The sequence below is a fragment of the Leptopilina boulardi genome, unplaced genomic scaffold (assembly GCF_019393585.1).
Source record: "Leptopilina boulardi isolate dan_hultmark-lab unplaced genomic scaffold, ZJU_Lbou_2.1 LbouV2_95, whole genome shotgun sequence".
NCBI classification, from domain to species: domain Eukaryota; kingdom Metazoa; phylum Arthropoda; class Insecta; order Hymenoptera; family Figitidae; genus Leptopilina; species Leptopilina boulardi.
The window spans coordinates 131,530-151,037 of record NW_026138044.1 but is presented as its reverse complement, the minus strand read 5'-3'; the positions used below and the strand labels follow the sequence as shown (position 1 = coordinate 151,037).

Sequence of the window (19,508 nt, the reverse complement as noted above, 5' to 3'; positions counted from 1 at the left end):
TTCAACTCTAAGATATATATCTTTCAATAGTAGAGGTTCCTGATAGACTACAGAGATGAAAAAAATTTATTGCGCAGCCGAAAAAGTTGAAGAAAACTACTGCGCATGATATTAAGATATAATGTGCATTCATATGATAATTCCTACTTAATTTCCTATTCAAATTCCTGTTCCAATTACGTATACGATTTTGTATAGGAAACCATATGGCTTCCTATATAGGAGCCTATGTGGGGATTTTCAATAGGGTTTTAACGCAAACAAAAATATAATAAATATTAATTTCAACCAATTTTAGAAGATCTAGATTTACTCCTTTCGAAAAAAATTATTTTTTTCCAAAATATTTTGTCAATAATTATTTTTTTTAAATTTAGTTTTTTTTTCTTTTAAATCAGACAAAAATTGCAATTTTTAACCAATTTTTATAAACAAAAGCAAAAAGTTATTTAATAAATAAAATTTTAATTGTTTATAACTTTTTAAGAACATACTTATTACAATATAAAAAAGGTAACAATTGTAGAGAATGTTTCACTGAGTAAAATGAGCTTTTGTTTATAAAAATTGGTTAAAAATTGCAATTTTTGTCTGATTTAAAAGAAAAAAAAACTAAATGTAAAAAAAATAATTATTGACAAAATATTTTGGAAAAAAATAATTTTTTTCGAAATGAGTAAATCTAGATCTTCTAAAATTGTTTGAAATTAATATTTATTATATTTTTGTTTGCGTTAAAAACAATTTTTTTAGCTTTGACATGTTTTTGAGGTTATGTTGACCCGCCACCCTCCTTAAAAAGCAAATTTTAGGCAAGATTAAATTATCATAAACATAACCTATAATTTTTAGGGTTTCGTGACTTAGACACTAGTATGGTTGCCATGGTAACATTTACCAGAACAACGTTTCCATAACAACCGTTGCCATAGCGACCATTTCCATAGTAACCGTTTCCATAGCAACTGTTGCTAAGGATTTTTTTTTCATTAGCAACAATAAAATTACTTCTCAGTTTCCTTTCTTCAAAACATATCACATTTATTTAATTTAATTTTGAATTTGAATAATTATATAGTTCTCTGAAAATAAAAATTAAAAACATTTGGTTATGAATGTATTTGTGTTTTAAATAAAAAAAAAATTCATTATAACCAAATGATTTAGTTGGCATAAAAAATTCTTTGTTTGGAACAATCAAAAAATTGTTTAAATATTTAAATAAATTTTGATTGATATAATTAAATCATTTTATAACTGAATTAAAAAAATTTGTTTGATGCTACTAAAAGATTTTCTGTGAAATTTTTCTCTTGCTTATATCTTATCTTATGAGAACAATTATATTCATTGTCCCAATAAAAAAAAAGATTTTGCCAATCAAATATTCTTGTAATGCTACAAAAAAAAACCAATACAATTTGGTTGCGTTTTACGTATTTGGGAAAAAAGTAAATTGTATATACTTTACAATAAATAAAAAATGCTATATAAAAGTAATTAATTATTTTGAAATTTATAAAATTATAAAATAAACCAGAGACCACTGTATATATATATTCTGCAAAAAAAAATCTACAAAAAATATTGATATATTGTAAATTGCACAATTTACTTTTTATTTGTGTTCATATATATCCACATCAATTGAGATACCTGTTTCGTCGATTCTACATTATACCAGTTTAAGAAATTATTGAAAATGGTTAAAAATTGTTTTAGAACAAAAATAATATAAATAGCCGAAAAAACAGTTTGGTTTAATCTATCAACTATTTAGTTATTATGTTCGTTTATAACATTTACTCTCTAAATCTGAATAAGTGAAATTTCACATGGAGTGTTTCAAAAGTCTTCCACGTAAAAAAATAAGTGTATTATGCACTTAAAAATAAGTGCACTGAAAAAAAAATTCTAGTTAGGGTATATTTAACATTACTTTCTAGTTATGTTAACCAGAATTCTAGTTGAATTAACTAGAATTCTCGTTAAAATAACCAGAATTCTGGTTAACCTAACCAGAATCAAAATGTTAAATATACCCTAACCAGAATTCTGGTTATTCTAACTAGAATTTTTTTCAGTGTGAAACTTCACTTATTCAGATTTAGAGAGCAAATTATCTGTGAAATTAAACAAAATTTAATTAATTTCATCAAATTATTAGTTTCTAAATTTTAATTAGTGAGAATTCGTACATTAATTCAGATTAGTAGAAATTTTTAATAATTTTTAGTAATATTTTTTTACTACAGTTATATATGGGTGATTATCCTGAAAGTGACGCAATTGATCTTCGGTTTTTCAATTTATTTTTTATCGAATTTTTTATTTATTCTTTTTATTTTTGTAATTTACTTTATATGATATTGAAAAGTCAGTATCTAAGTTACGTAAAATTAATTCTTAAAAATACAAAAGTTGCAGCACATTTATTAATTTGTGTTTTGGAAGCGAAAAAGATTTATTTTAAATGAATTTTTCTAGAAGCGATTTTTAAAACTAAAAAATATTTTGTTGTATCATATTGTATTATATGCAGTGAAAAAAAAAAGATTTTGTGTTTGCAACAAAATCGTTTAGTTAGGCAAATTTCGGTTCTTGCATATAAACAAATTTTGGTTGGCTGAAACAAAGTCGTAGAGTTATTTCAATCAAATATTTGGTTAGCCCAACAAAATTATTTGGTTGAACATTTTTAAATTCCAACCAAAATTTGGTTACGACAACAAAATAATTTGGTTAACAGAACAAAATAGTTTGGAAAAAAAGGCCAAATGATCGTTTGTTGTTCTAACCAAAATTTGCTTACAACAACCAAATAATCTAATTCACTCTCACTCTCTAAATTTCAATCAGCTAAAATCCGCTGATTGGCAGCGAATAGTCGCTGATTGAAGAAGCTATAAGTATGCAGCTGCGAATTAGCGACTAACAACTATTTCAATCAGCGGAATACTCCATTTTAAAAATAAATTTATCTTCCGACGAAAATGACCGACGTTCGCCGATTCTTGTTTCGCTATTTTATTAGCTGTATCCGCTGCTTTGCAGTGAAAACTTTATTCGCTGATTCAAACAGTGAAATTTTAGCTAATTCAAATTTAGAGAGCAGCTCGTACCTTAAGAGAACAATTAATTTATAAATCTAATTATTTTAGTAATAAATGACAGTTGCAGTTAGACTTTTTAAATTTTTGTAATTTAAGTATCAGTAGTAAAAATTAACTTTAGTCAGACTTGAAATTTTTTATCCCGATAAGTAGCAAAAATTATTTAAATTAAAAATCTTTTTTTAATTTAAATAATTTTTTAATTAGAGTTTGAAATTTTCGTAATTTTAGATTAAGTAGTATAAAAATTAGTGTAACAGTCAGACAATATATAGTTCATATAATGAGATTAAATCAAACTGTTTTCCATTGGTTTGTAAAAATTGGAGAAAAATAGTATTTACATTTGTGATATATGTTAAGATCGACAAACCGGGTACTCCGTTAGTGGGTGCGAGGGGCTCGCGCAGCTGTACGCCAACTTTGGGTGCAATCCCTGGGCCGTTGGCGTCGCGAGTCCATCAGCCGCCATCCTCGCAGCAAACTCCACCTCAAGGTTTTCAGGGCTTGCCGTCCCGAGGCAATGAACCACCGCAATCACCTTCACCATACAACAGTTTACCCTATGGCAGGTCCACGATGGTAAATAATATTTTATTTTTTTTTTAGAAATAACACTTTTTTTGTTTACTATTAAGTAAATTAAGATTAAAAAGGATGAAGGACCTGACATAACCTCAAAATTGAAAAATCATTTTTAAATTTTGAGGTTCTGTTAGGGCCTTCATCTTCCTTAAGGCAGACAGATGTTCGATTCACTTTGGCGCCCTCTCGAAACATTTAAAAACAAAAAAAATTTGCAGTCTTACGTATGTGACGCTCCACGAGAAAATGGCCCTTAAACGCAAAAAATTTTAGGTTATGTTTAGTGTATTTTCAATTCAATAATCACAAACATAACCTAAAATTTTTTGCCTCTAAGGTCCCTTTTCTCGTGGAGCGTCACATATACAAAAAATTAGTAAAAAAAATTGTTCTCGAATATCAATTTTGTTTTTCAGTAGTAAAAAATTAATTTTAGTCAGACTCGTGACATTTAATGATTTCTCGTTTTTTTTTTTTTTTTTTTTTGTAAATAAAATATTAAAATATTTGCATGAGGCAAAATACATGATTAGAAGTTGAAAAATAATAATTAAAAAAAAAATGAAATTACTGCGCTGGTGATTACTATATATTGGAGAACGTTCCATTATATGACTTATACCGTGCGCGCACAGTTTCTTATCTGACTTGTCTCGAGTTGTTTACGCTTCAACGTGCTTATATGTGCAGCATGTTTCATTACCCAAGTGTATACATAGGAAGATTAAATCTCTTGTGTTTTGCAGCTTGGATTCGACGGTCACGTGCGACTTCCTTCGAGCAATGGACTAAGCAATATTCCAGGCGGTAAGCCGTAAGTGTCACACACTGTAATTAACACGCACGCTGCTCCCGTCTAATTACATACAACATTCTTTCAGTCATTCGAGTCAAAGCGTATATTATTATATTTCATTTTCATTATCCATATTTTTTTACTTCGCCATCTAGATTTTCTATATAAAAATACTACAAAAATTAATGGGGATTTTTTTTTTTAATAAACCTGTCCCTGTTTATAAGAAAAAAAAAACAGGATTCTTTTCTATTTTGTGTCATCATGAATTCCGTGTCAATTTGAATTAATAGCTAAAAGTATTTAAAAATTTCGTTATATTAATATAAGTCTATTCATTAAAATAGTTATAGTTTTTTTCAACAATTTTTAAATTTTGCGCCATTATTCATAGTTTTGTGTTTTATGGTTGGTACACTCTTGGCCGTATATGCCTATACTTTTTTGTCCTTTTCTAACTCACGTGTTGTCATGACAGCACGTGCGTTAGAAAAGGACAAAAATGTGTAGGCATATTTGGCCACAAGTGTACTTATTTTATCAATTTACAAGATTTCTAACTTAAAAATTTTGCTATTTATAATTTTTTTATCCTCTGGATGAAAAAAAAGATTTACCTAGAACAGCTTGTTTTCGTTAAGTTGCAATATTTCCCTCCTTTTAACTCTTTCTAAATCTGAATTTAGTAGAATTCTAATTAATTTCACAGGATCACGAAAAATTGATAAATAGTACCTTTGAGAAGAACGCATGTACTATTTTATGTTATTGGGGTCGCTGAACATGAATTTGAAGTTCGTTTTGCGCCATTACGTCAAGATTTTTTCCTAACCTCAAAAAATATGTCGGATTTTTTGTGGCAGACGATGTTTTATAAATATTGACGGATTTACTTTAATCTCAGTATCTAGGGATTTTTGGGGTCGCTGATTACGAATTTGAAGTCAGATGTTTGAAATTCAAAATGGCGGATCCAATATGGCGGACAATTTTTTTTCAAAATTGTTCGATTTCCATAAAATTTGGTATCTAAGGGTTTTCGAGGTCGCTGATTACGAATCTAAAGTCAGATTTTAAAATTTCAAAATGGCGGATATGTTTTTTAAATTTCAACGAAATCGTTTGAAACTAGATATTCCTGTGTTTTTATGGTTGCTGATTACGAATATGAAGTCAATTTTTTAAAACTATGAAATAGCAGATACAAAATGGCAGATATTAAAAAATTAAATCTCTCATCGAATTTACTGCTATTTGAACGATTCATTATTTCAACGAGTTCTTTTTTCTTTACGCATGAAGCGTGCTTGAAGTCGTTCCTAATATGAAAATTACAATAATTTATTTTTAATTTCTACACTCATTATTGAAAATACATATTTCTGTATTTTGCAATGTGTCCAATAAAATCACTTTTTCTCGAAAAATCGCAAATATTCGCAAAAATTTCAAGCAGATTCAGAAACTTGGAATCAAAACATAATAAAAAATTCAAGAATTAACGCTTGGACTATCTTGGAACATAACTAAAATGATTAATGTTTACAGAAAATTTTTTCAATTTTTGAATTTCAAAAGCACGTTTCTTTTAAGAATTTTAATAATTAAAATGTTATAAAATACGATTTTATCTTTTCTATAATATAATTAAATACCTGAATTTGAAGATTCCATGATAAATAATTCAAAATCTGTCACATTGTACGTTTTAATCAGGTTACAAACCTTACCTTGATAAATAAACAAAAAAGCGCGAACATAACTGTTGAAAATAGGTCGACATTAAAACATATTTCTATGAAAATCCGCAGTTAAAAAGGGCTAAAAATTATATTTCATCAAACTTTGACTTATTGTTTATTGAAATAATGTAATTAAAAGTTGGAATTGAATTTTTCAATTTTTCATTTTTTGCCAACTTTTTATGCATTCTGCCCCACTGTGCGTGTAGTAAAATTACACTGGCATTTTTTGTGTGTGTAAAATTCGCTTTTTTAAGGTTAGTAAAAAATTCTGACGTAGATGTGGAAAAGGAACCTCAGATTCGTGTTTAGCGACCCAAAAAACATAATATACCTGGTCTGGTCAAACAAACTTTTAACCCTCACATGCCTGAGTTCATTTTTTGATGTGCGTGCCTAAGTTGGGTCCGAGGGACCCAGCTGCTTAAATTCCATAAAAAACAACATTTAATTGCAGGATATTCAATATTTTAATTCTAAATTATAATTGTAATATTTTGCAAAAAATATTTAATCTTTTGACACTCTAGGGTACATAAATAGCCCACAAAAAGTCGCGTCGTGACACCTTTTTCGACAGGGCGAATTTGCGTTTAAAGTACAAAAAAAGTAATTAATTTAATTTATGTATTACTGGGTATTCTTAGCTTTTGGGGTCGCTAATTACAAATCAGACGTCAGATTTCGAAAAATCAAAATGGCAGATCCAATATGGCGGACGAATTTAAAAAAATTAAACATATTTGCTTGAAAATTGTTACTCGAGGGTTTTCGGGGTCGCTGATTTTAAATCTGATGTAAGTTTTTCAAAATTTAAAATGTCGGATCCAATATGGCTGACAGGAAAATTAAAAATCAATACAATTTACTAACATCAGATTTGTAATCAGCAACCCGAGTAACGATTTCCAAGCGATATCGAACGATTTTTTTTAAATTCTTCCGCCATATTGGATCGGACATTTTGAATTTTCAATAACGGACACGAGATTCGTAATCAGCGACCCAGAAAACCCCCCGAGTAACTATTTTCAGATGAATACGTTAAATTTTTTCAAAAATTGTCGGACATATTGGATCCGCCATTTTGAATTTTGAAAAACGGACACCGGATTCGTAATCAGCGACCCCGAAAACCTCCGAGTAACGATTTTCAAGCGAATATGAAGTACAAGAAAAAAAAGTTGTCTGGGCCCGAGGGACCCAGCTCAGGCGCGTAAGGGTTAATCGATTTTCTATTTAAATCTGTCAAATTGCAATAATTAAGGTTATGTTCCCTTTTAAATACAACACTTTTCAATTTACGGTATTTTTATCACTTTCAAACTATATTTTTGTTCGTACAATGTGTCAATATTATTACCTCAGTTTTGAAAGTGATAAAAATGTCGAAAATGGAAAAATGCTTTATTTTAAATATGAACATAACCTCATAGAATATGGAAATTTTACAGATTTTAATTCAAATATAAATGATCATAAAGATTTTTTATATAACGTTCATATAAAAAGTCTCTCTTTTGTGGCATGAAAAATGTGTCGGCCAAAAAAACACGTTTAACAGCAGACGATATTATAAATACTAGCGCGCATGCACAAATAACTATTAGTTCTTTTATAATCAATTTACACCAATCATAAGTAAAAGTTAATAAATCTACTAATTCTTTAGTAAAATGGAGCTAATTTGAAAAATAAAAATTCTACTATAATTCAGATTTCGAGATGTTTTCAATATAATAAAGCAAAAAATTGAATTCCAGTGCTTATTCCTTTCACGTAAATGGCGAGGGTCAACTGCAACCAGTGCCATTTCCTTCGGATGCACTTGTAGCTGCTGGAATACCACGACATGCCCGACAAATCAACACCTTGACACATGGTGAAGTTGTTTGCGCTGTAACAATTTCAAACCCAACAAAATACGTCTACACTGGTGGCAAGGGTTGTGTTAAAGTATGGGACATTGGTCAGGGTATTAATGGAACGGCAAATCCTGTTTCACAATTAGATTGCCTTCAACGTGACAATTATATAAGATCAGTGAAATTACTTCCCGATGGTAGAACACTTATTGTTGGTGGTGAAGCGAGTCAATTGAGTATTTGGGACTTGGCAAGTCCCACGCCTCGAATTAGGGCAGAACTCACGTCATCAGCACCGGCATGTTATGCACTTGCAATATCGCCAGATTCCAAAGTTTGCTTCAGTTGTTGTAGCGATGGAAATATTGCCGTATGGGATCTTCAGAATCAAACTCTCGTCAGACAATTTCAAGGTCATACAGATGGAGCCTCTTGTATAGATATATCAGCCGATGGTTCCAAATTGTGGACTGGTGGTTTGGACAATACTGTGAGATCGTGGGATCTCAGGGAAGGTAGACAATTGCAACAACATGACTTCACATCACAAATATTCTCTCTTGGTTATTGTCCCTCTGGTGAATGGTTAGCTGTGGGAATGGAGAATTCGAATGTTGAGGTTTTACATGCCTCGAAACCTGACAAGTACCAACTTCATCTTCACGAGTCTTGTGTATTGTCTTTAAAGTTTGCTTCATGTGGTAAATGGTTCGTTTCCACTGGGAAGGACAACCTCTTGAATGCGTGGCGTACTCCCTATGGAGCCTCGATATTCCAAGTAAGCATAATTTTTTTTTTCATTTAGTTTTATTTTTTATATATTTTCATTTACAGTTTGATAAATTACTGCATTTTCAATTCGCTAACTTTAGATGGTTGCGCTCAAGGTGGCAATTTTCTGAATCAATATTTTGTTCAAAATCAAGCCCTACTCCCACCACTACAGTTGTTAGAAATTTTTCTAAACAAAGTTACGATTGCATACAATAACAGAGGAATACCCAAGATATTATAAAGAACAAGACAAAATTGTAGAATATTTAACTAATGTTTCATATAATATTCAAAATTCACAATAAAAAATTATACATTTTTGGGGATAATTAATAGAATTCGGGCGTTTGGATACGGAACGTTTATAAACTACGTAGCCTGCTAAGGGTTAGGGGGGGGGTTCCAGCAAAATTCTACGGGAGGGGAGGGGGGATCAAGTCCAACTACGTAATTAATAACTAACATTAATTTGTTTGTCTTTTTTAAAATTTTGCTCTAAGTACGTATAGTCCTATCGAAAAAGACAGAGGGAGCCCCGGACAGCACCGAAACTTCCCTGAACCTTGACTGAACCTCGCTTGACGAGGTTCGGGAACTTGAGTCGCGAGGTCCAAACGAGGTTGAGTTGATGTTTAAATGTCAGTCATAGAGGTTGGCTGAATATTGGATTTGAATTTCTGTTAAATATTAAAATTAAAGATTCTTGGCATATTATGAGGGGATATTTAAGGAAATTAAAAATTCAAGATTTGTTAAATGTAATCGTTAAATATTCTGGAAATTTAGAAGGAGCATAAATAAGGAAAAATAAAAAGAAAACAAATGAATTTAAAAAACTATTGAAAATTGCATTTTCTATGACATAGGAAAGCGTAAATAAAACAGAAATTAATAGACAATCATAAATACAGTTATATTTATTAGTAATAAATTATTATTACATTAAATTACAAATAGTGTTTAACTCTTTTGACAAGAAATATTTTCAAATATAAATGTTGTTTACAATGTGTGGTGAAACAAAAACTCAAATAAATGAACGATTTACTTAAAAAGAAAATTTTGTTTATTACAAAATTTGTACCTTAGACAAAAAAAATACATTTTCGTAATGATTTACTCACAAGAAAATTCTTTTGGATGAATTTTTTTTGGCTCAATAAAATTATTGTTGAGAATATTTACTAGGATTTCTGCCAAAAAAAATTCCGATAACTCGTTTTAATAGAATTTGCATTTAATTTTAATTTTATTTTTTTATTAGCACATGAAATGTGCCTGCAGACTCTCAAAAAAACCTTAAAAAATTTAATTTTTATGTAACTACTAATAAATATAACTGTATTTATGGTTTTCTATTAATTTCTGTTTTATTTACGCTTTCCCATGTCATAGAAAATGCAATTTTCAATAGTTTTTTAAATTCATTTGCTTTCTTTTTATTTTTCTGTATTTATGCTCCTTCTAAATTTCCAGAATATTTAAGATTTTTAACAAATCTTGAATTTTTAATTTCCTTAAATATCCCCTCACAATATGCCAAGAATCTTTAATTTTAATATTTAACAGAAATTCAAATCCAATATTCAGCCAACCTCTGTGACTGACATTTAAACATCAAGTCAACCTCGTTTGGACCTCGCGACTCAAGTTCCCGAACCCCGTCAAGCGAGGTTTAGTCAAGGTTCAGGGAAGTTTCGGTGCTGTCCGGGACGTAATTAATAACTAAAATTAATTTTTTTGTCTTTTTTAAAATTTCGCGCTTAGTACGTAGTTCTATCGAAAAAGACAGAAGGAGCTGAAATTGTACTTTTCAAGAAAAAATTCGAATGATAATCATTCACGGTCTTAGCACTTCATAATTATATAAAGCAGCGCCCGAAAAAAATTATTTCAAAGCGAGAAAATGAATTACTCTGTAAGGTAGACATGCCGGAACCAGTAATAGAATGATTTCTTGAGGAGGAAGTTGAAATAGGTCTATGCAATATACCTATTGACAAAGAGGAAGAAGAATTCCCCGTAATTAAGGATTTTCACGACTGGATAGTCGCGTGCGTTTACTAAAGATTATTTATTTATGTACATTTCCCCGCGGACCATTTGTTGGTCCATAAATGGGTAACAAAAATAGTATAATAAAAGTATTAATAGTATATATATATTATGAATAAATTAGTGGTCCGCACACAAAGAGATGACGTAGTCATTAAGAATTTCAAGGAACCAAGACTGAGATGAATTAAACAGATCTAAATCAGGTTTAAATTTACAGAACATTTGATTTATATGGTAACACGCAAAAAAAAATTGGCGCATTAAATAATGTTGGTGATTGAAGATCTTTTAAATTTGTATTGAAAATTCTATGCTAAAAATAAAATAATTTTAAATTTAGAAATAATTTTGTATAAATGTATATAATAATATTTAAAGTTAAAAATTATAATTTCGAAATATTTGAAATGGGTAGAAGCGATTTTGAAATTTTATTACCTTTCTACCTGCATCCCGAGTTGTATATGTTTACATGGAAGTACAATAAAGGGCGGGCAACCTTAAGCCATATAACAATGTGAATTGAAAATACTAGAGATAATTAAATCAGTTGCAATTCGTGTATTGACCTGTTTAGAACTGGACAACGTGAACGACAATTTTTTTTTTTAATTTCATTTATATTGTCTTTCATTTAATATTTTTTATTATTTAAATTATGAATAGTTTCTGGAATGCTCAAATTTTTTAATTCACAAACGAAAAAATTTTTAATTATTAATTTCTTTTTTCACTGTCAATTTAATTAAATTTTTTGTTCCGGGAGTGTTCGAAATTCTTAAAACCGCGATCGCCTAAATCATTGTATAGAAATTAGAAAAAGTATTTTTTTTTAAACACGTCTTTTTTTAGTGTTCGAAAATTTTTTAAATTGTTTGTATATTTCCGAAAGATCTTATCGTCCTAAGTATATATGATACATCAGTTGGAAGCTAAGGTTAGCGATATTTTTTTACAGAATAATTACTTGTAATTTTTTTTCTACTAAACGTTTAAATGTTTAAAAAATATATTAATTTTGTTTACAAAAAGTTGATTCTACCATTTTAAAGCTCACGAATATACAATTTAGTTACAGCTAAATATTATTGAATTATAACTAGGAGAAATATTTTTTATGTCGAGAAAATCGAAAAATAATCGAATTTTATTTTTGATTTAAAAACTCAAACTTTGATTTTGATTATATATGCATATATGAAAATTGCTAATCTTTTATTATAGATCTTTTTCAATTGAGGGCAAAAGTTTAGTTTACTTTAAAATTTAATTCTTGATATGTTTTTCAATTTTTTATGACCCACATATATCTATTTTCTTGAAGTAATTTTTTTTCTATGTTTCCATTTTCTTATCGCGGTTAACTGAGGGTTCTTCTTTTTTAAAAAAAATAAATAAAATATTGAAAAACAAAAAGAATATAAACTAGGTCGGAAACAAAAATAGAATGAAAAAAAAAATATTTATTGACTTTAAAAGAGACATGAAAAATCAATAAAATTATACGTTTCTTTTAAAGAATATTGCATTTCTTTTATTTAATGGATAGAAAGTTTTTACTTAACACACATCCTATGATATATTTATAGGAATTTTTCTGAGAAAAATAATTTTACTATAGTGAAAATCAAAAGTCACAAGGAAAAAACGATTTTTTTAAAATGGATTTAGATCAGGTTTTGTGAAAAATAAATATAACGAATCATAAATATGATAATAATAATGAATAGTAATTATTCTTGAAAATTTTTTATGGAGCATTTTATGAGGGAGGGAATTCTGCAAGTTGAATTGCGATCAGTTGATGGAAAAGATTTTTTTTTTAAACTCACTTTGCGCTCATATATAATAGATAAAGCCAGCTTTAGTCGGTCAATTGGCTGGAAGATATCGTCTTTACCTACTTTCATAATATATATATATATATAACACATTCACATTCACTGGGCCTGAATGTCTTTGTCATTCTTATAAATCTTATGCGCCTATTTTTTTAAAATGATGCAGATAACATTATCAAAGTAATGTTCCCACAAAAGATTAATCTTTCTTTTTATAGTATTATTATTATTTTTATAACGATATATAAATTTTATTTATTATTTCCTCAATTTGATTATTTCAGTTTTCAAATTTATTTGCTTTTTTCACCTGAATAAATTATTATTAAATGAACTCTCGTCTCTAATTTTAATGTTATCTTTATTTTTGTCACTATCAATATAAAATTTATTTTGAATCTTTTTTTTTTTTTTTTTGAAGCATTTTTCATGTAGTATTAAAAAAAATGTTTTCAAAAATAAAATCCTAACTCCACTTTTTTTCAAAATTAACCTTTTTTCATTTTTTTTCGTTATTTTTATTAAAAAGCTGAGATTCTTTTTTTCAAAAAACTATATTTTCATTGTAATAAAATTCAAAGTATTTGCAGCAAAATTTATTGATTTTATTTTTTTTTGTGATTTTTAAATTGTGTTTTTTTTTTCATTTCAGTCAAAGGAGTCCTCGTCAGTGTTGAGCTGTGACATTTCGACGGACGACAAATTCATCGTGACCGGTTCAGGTGATAAAAAAGCAACAGTTTATGAAGTGATTTACTAGACTGAATTATTCATTTTTAAGATGTGTAAAAATTTTTTTTTATTTTTTAAAAATTTGTTTTCAAATGTTACAATTGTTTAAAATATGTATCAATATTATTTGTTTGTTGATGGAATTCCAAATTTTCAACGCTGAAAAAAAAACAATATTCTAAATTTAAGACTATTATTTAAAAATATAATCCATATGCATTTTATTTTTATTTAATGTTATATAAGAACCAATTTTTTAATCAAATTAGAAAAAAATTATTCTTATTTTAACAGAATTTTTTTCTTATTTTAAGAAAATTATAATCTAACTGCATGAAAGTGTATGAATTATTTATTCTTAAATTCAGAATATCGGTTTTTTTCTTTTGTTTCTTTTGGTGAAGGAGAAGACTATATAAATTATTTGAAACTATTGTTTATAAAACTAATTTGAATTTGTTTCTGTACAATTGTCATTGTAGATCAATTTCTATAATGAAACAGATATTCCTACTATGTCCGCACCTTTACTGCGTTGTATTATTAAACACAATAGTCGTTTTGTAATCAAAACAATGACCATCGGCCTATTTGGATTCAATTAATAATATTGTTTGAGGAGTGAAAAATCACTAAAAAAAAAAAAAATATTTGAATTTTGAAAGATTGTGTAAAGTTTTCGTAAAATCTCTTTTTAATAGAATAAATTATAACTTGTACAAATTCTGAATATAGAACATATTTGTAATTGCGTAAAAGCTTTACTTCATTAATTTGAAAATTTTCAACAACTTCAATATTGGAAAATAATTATCAAATTTTTCCATGTAATATTTTATTTAGGGAACAATTTTACTGAAAAGTATAATTTTTCCCAAAATTGTAAAATAAAGATTAAATTTTTGATAATTTTTTTTTCTATTGTGTAAAATTTGTCTTTGCGAACATTTCATGTACATGCTATTTCGACTGTTAATAAATTTTTTCAATATTTCTCTTTTTTTTTGTATTTGATAAAATTAATAGACAATAGAAATTATTGAGAAAAAATATAAATTAAAAACTGTTTTTCTCAAGTGTTATTGAAAGTATCAGCATTAAGGGATATAATTTTATTTTATAATAATTCTTGAAATCATAATACGAGAATGTAGAAAATAATAGTTCATAATTTGTTTCTTATTAAACAGTTCGAAAATCACAAAATACATAAATGTTCATTTAGCAATGACTTAAAAAGGAATTGATATAAGAATGCAAAAAATTGAAAAAATATTTTTAAATAATTTTTGTTTTTATTTCATGTTATTGATTTTCAAATATTTTTTTAATTCCAAGAAAGTATTTGGTAAAAAAGAAGTAAAGAATTTCAAATTGTGCATATAAATAAATAAATAAGAAACGAGAATGAATATTTCCCAAAAAAAAACATGTGTCTAAATGAAAATTCTGTTAAATGAAACTTTTCTAAAATGAAAATTGAAGTTAAATGAGAATTCTGTTCCGAAATTCGGAGTATTAAGTAGATTAAATATTTCATTTTACATTGTAAAATTCGGCTTTTTAAAATTTGATGAAATAAAAGTCTCGTGAGTTTCAGGAACTTTGATCCGTATCAAAAATAAGTTAATTAGTGATAGTAAAGCGGCAGTTAAGAGAAAATGAACAAAAAAATTAAAAAACTCTTATATGTCATTTGAATAATATAAACGAATATATTATTCACTTATAAGATGTGATAACAAGACTTCTTGTTGCCTCGCGATTGTATAATAAGGATGTGTTAATAGAACAAAAAAAAAATATATATATATATATATCTGTAGTCTTTGTATGCAATGAGTGATGATAATATTTACACTTTTGTTGCATTAAAACGCAAAAGAAAATGGCGTACAAAATCGAATATAATAAAATTGAAGAGTGTTATGAGTGCTTGTTTCATGAAAGCGGTGAAGTATGCGCTAATATGTGAGAATATATCTTTGTATAGAATTTATTCATTATACATCCGAATTGTACACTGACGAAAATGTGTAAAGGCTCTAAAATGAAAACATGTTTAAATATGTATAGTAAACAAGTGCACATAAACAGACAAAAACGAAACTATTTCTCTACTCTAGCTAAATCCACTTTCCACGTAGTCTATCATCAGGGGGACAATCATTTTTATTTTTATGTTTATTTTTTTAATTTTACACTGAAAAAAATTCTCCATTATCCAAATAATCGATTGTTTTAAATAAATATTTTCTATTGAACCAAATAATTTACATATTTCGTTTTTTTTAATATTTAAAAAATTTTTTTTATACCTTTTTTATAATTTTAAAATTTGAATTATTATATTTTTTAAACAAAGTACATTCAAGGTAATAATTTTTGTTTTTGAAATAAATAAAATTTAATTAATGAGAAAATCAATTTATTCTATTGAAAAATCAATTAATGAAAAAATTCCACGAATTTAAAAATTGTAACTTTTTGTTTTTTAAAAAATTCTAAAAAAATTGTAAACTATATTTATTTACTTTTTTTAGTTTTTGGGTTTTTTTTTATCTAATTTGAAACTGAAGGGGGTAAGAAGATTTGAGAATTTCAGTAAAACGTGAACATTATAAAATATCTTGTTTATGTAATAAAATGTTGTATTGTAAATATATTTTTCTATACAACTAAATGATTCTTTGTGTGAACACGACTATAAAACATTTTTATGCTTTTTGCTCTTCTGTTGAATATTAAACTACATATATGTATATGTGTGTGTGTGTATAGGGAATTGAAAAGAAAAGTTTCTTTCGACTGACACAAAATCGATTGTCCCTCTAATAATACGCTCCTCGATTTGTAAAACGAAAATTTCTATTGAAGAAAATTAAACTCATCTGCTTTATAAAATATTCAATTGAATTTAAAGTTACAAATTTTTATTGTCAAGACTTTTGAGTAAAACACATACAAGACATATGTGGCATTCTTTCTCAAATGTCACAGTGAAAATTGTGTAGTTATTGAATTCACTTGAAACTTTGGGTAAATTTTTTATGAGAGTAAAAAAATTCCTAAAATATAAGCTCAATTTTTCAAAAATTTGTAAAAATTAATGAACATTTTAAGTTTATGCCAAACTTTTTTTTATTTTAATTTGAAAAGCTGAGATTTTTTATCGAATTTATAAAGAAAAAAAATTAATCCTGAATAATTTCGACAATTTTTTTTTTTAATGAGATAATATTCTTTAGGGTTTTCTTTTTACCCTGAAATATTTAATTTACCAAAGTTTCAAGTCAATTCAAAAACTTTTAATTTGGAGCATTGGAGAAAGAATGTATCATTTTCTACTTTTGGGATTAATTTTCTTCATAACAAACAAACAAATAAACAAAAAATTGTGAGCGTGAAAAATGTTTGTCTTAACCGATAGGCCAGTAAATGAAATAAAAAAAAAATAATAAAATTATATTTATTATTCGCGAAATATACTCTAATAAAGAGTCTTGAAGGAATTTTAAAAGACATTTTGCGTACCGAAAAATTTTTAATTGAAATTGTGATACATATAATATTATATATATACATGTACAGATTTGATGTTTGCTGCTTTTCACTGATATTGTATTCTTTTTTTTTTATCTATTCTCCAGCTTCAATAATTTTTGTCTATTCAATTTGAAAAATAAAAATGAAAAATACCTTTTTTATTATTATTGAAAATATTGCAAAATAAATTTTATTTTAAAAATGACAACAAATTTTTGAAATTTTACTACTTTTTTTAATGAAGAAAAAAGAAAGAATTGTTACAATTTGTTTGTTATAAATAAATTTATTCATAAAAAATTGTTGACCTTTACAGAATAAAATATAATTTTTTTTTTGTAATTTCCATAGCTATTGAATGGACTAAAATTATTTATAGCAAGAAGTAAAAATAGAACAAGAGACTTTACATATAATATATATATATTTAATGTTTGCGAATTTTAAATTTTCTTCTTTACGATAAATCTCGCGGTACGCAATGCGTTTAAATTCTAGGTGCATCCTTGTGTCTTTAGTAAATAATACATGACAAGTGATATTGCAATTTTATTTATCTTCTCGTAAACAAGCCAGTCTCTATTTCTCTCTCAGTGTGAAGAAAAAAAATAAATCCATTTATGCCATAAATAAAAATTTGTCTTTGATGTTTTTTTGTTCCTTAAATTTTATTTAATTATGTGTCTGAAGTTCTGAACGTTAAAAATGAAAGTAAAATTTGTTTTCTACTTCTTTAAATTCTTTATTATAAAATATTGCTTTCTATATCGAAAAATAAATTAATAAATTATTAAATTAATATAATTTTTTATTTCTGTAGTAATTTTTTAAAAATTTATAGAAAAAAAAAATTATTTCGTTCATTTCAACGTTCAGATATTCAGGTACATATTTAATTTGCCAACGCAACATTTTAAATTACATATTATTGTTGATACTTTATAATACAGAATTGTTTATTGAAAAATGCAAAATAAAAATAATAATAATAATAATAATAATAATAATAATAATAAATGTTTATGTGGAAAACAATCAATTTGATACATGCTAAAATATGGTATAGTGACATTTATAAAAACAAATAGTAGATAAAATCAACAAATTAATTATTACAAAAGGTTAAATTTTGATCTTTATTCCTCATTTTAAAGTAAATGAAAATTTAATAATAACTAGTTGTGATTTTTGATTTTTTTAATAACAGGCCTTGGATTATACGACTTTTTTCGACTAATTTTAATAAAATGCAACTTTTTCGACTTTTTCTACATTTTTTTTTTACAAAATTTTTTAAACTAAAAATACGGTCTTTTAGTATACAATGCAGATTTTTTTCAGATCTTCTTTATTTCAATTATTTAACAAATTTTTAACTAAAATTCTTCACTAAATTAATTATTTTTAATAATTTTAATGAAATTTTTCACAAAGTCAATTATTTTAAACTATTTTTCAATTACAATTTTTATGAAATTTAATAATTGTTTATAATTTTTAAAAAATTAACAAATAAAATTACCAAAAATTTTTAATTCAAAATCAATTGAAATTTAATTATTTGCAAAAATTTCAATTATTTTTAATGTTTTTCATAATATTCTTTAAAATTCAATTACCATCTGAAAGCAATTTTCAATTAAAATCTTTTGAAATTCAATTATTTTTAAAAATTTTAATTTAAAAGCTTCTAAAATTTTCCATCTAAAATTTTTTGAAATTTAATAATTTTAATTATAGCTCTCCTCAAATTCAATTATTTCTAATGATCTTTATAATATTCTTCGAAAATTCAACTATCTAAAACAATTTCTCACTTAAAAAACTTTCAAATTATTGTATTTTTGTCTGCAATTTCTAATAAATTTTTTAATGACAGAAATCATCAAAAATTTTCAATTAAAAATCACTTGAAGTTGAATTAATTTCAAAAATTAAAATTGCAAATCAATTAAAAACTTAATTACTTTTAAAAAATTTTATCAAAAATTATTTGATAAATTATTTTTAGTTCTGTAAAATTTAATTATTGTCTGAAAATTAACAAAATCTTTTGAAATTCAATTATTTCTAAAAATTTCAACTTTAACTCTTAAAAAATTATTTTTGAAAAAAAATTTTATTTAAAAATCTGTAAAACTTGATTAAGTATTGCCTCAAATTTCTTGACCATTAAAACTAAAAACTATGACAAAATTTTTAATTCGAATAAATTGCTTAAATCAGACTTCAAAAAATTATAAAAATGGAACTTTAAGAATATTTTTTAGAAATTTGTCCTACCTAAATAAAATTTTGAAAATTTGTCTTACAATTAGTTCGATTCTGAAATATTCGAAAAAAATTTTCTTGATAATATTGTTATAGAATTATTCTCATTACAGAATTAATAAAATTGAATTTAATATCTAATAACATTAGTTATTTACAGTAAAATATTCATTAACCAATTAAAT

General features: G+C 26.2%; 1 protein-coding gene across 11 annotated transcripts in view; it reads left to right on the top strand.

Moving 5' to 3' along the window:
• Positions 1-17,714, top strand: part of LOC127290907 (protein groucho-like) — a 117,490-nt gene extending 99,776 nt beyond the window's left edge. For 8 of the 11 annotated variants that reach the window (XM_051319736.1, XM_051319738.1, XM_051319731.1 and 5 more), the window contains exons 12-15: positions 3,477-3,695; positions 4,445-4,512; positions 8,000-8,879; positions 13,427-17,714. In XM_051319736.1, coding sequence (XP_051175693.1) covers positions 3,477-3,695; positions 4,445-4,512; positions 8,000-8,879; positions 13,427-13,534 — 1,275 coding nt within the window. In that variant the 3' untranslated portion in view covers positions 13,535-17,714. The remainder of the gene's footprint in view (positions 1-3,476; positions 3,696-4,444; positions 4,513-7,999; positions 8,880-13,426) is intronic. The other 3 variants (XM_051319741.1, XM_051319739.1, XM_051319742.1) reach the window with 2 other exon arrangements.
• Positions 17,715-19,508: the final 1,794 nt, after the last annotated feature.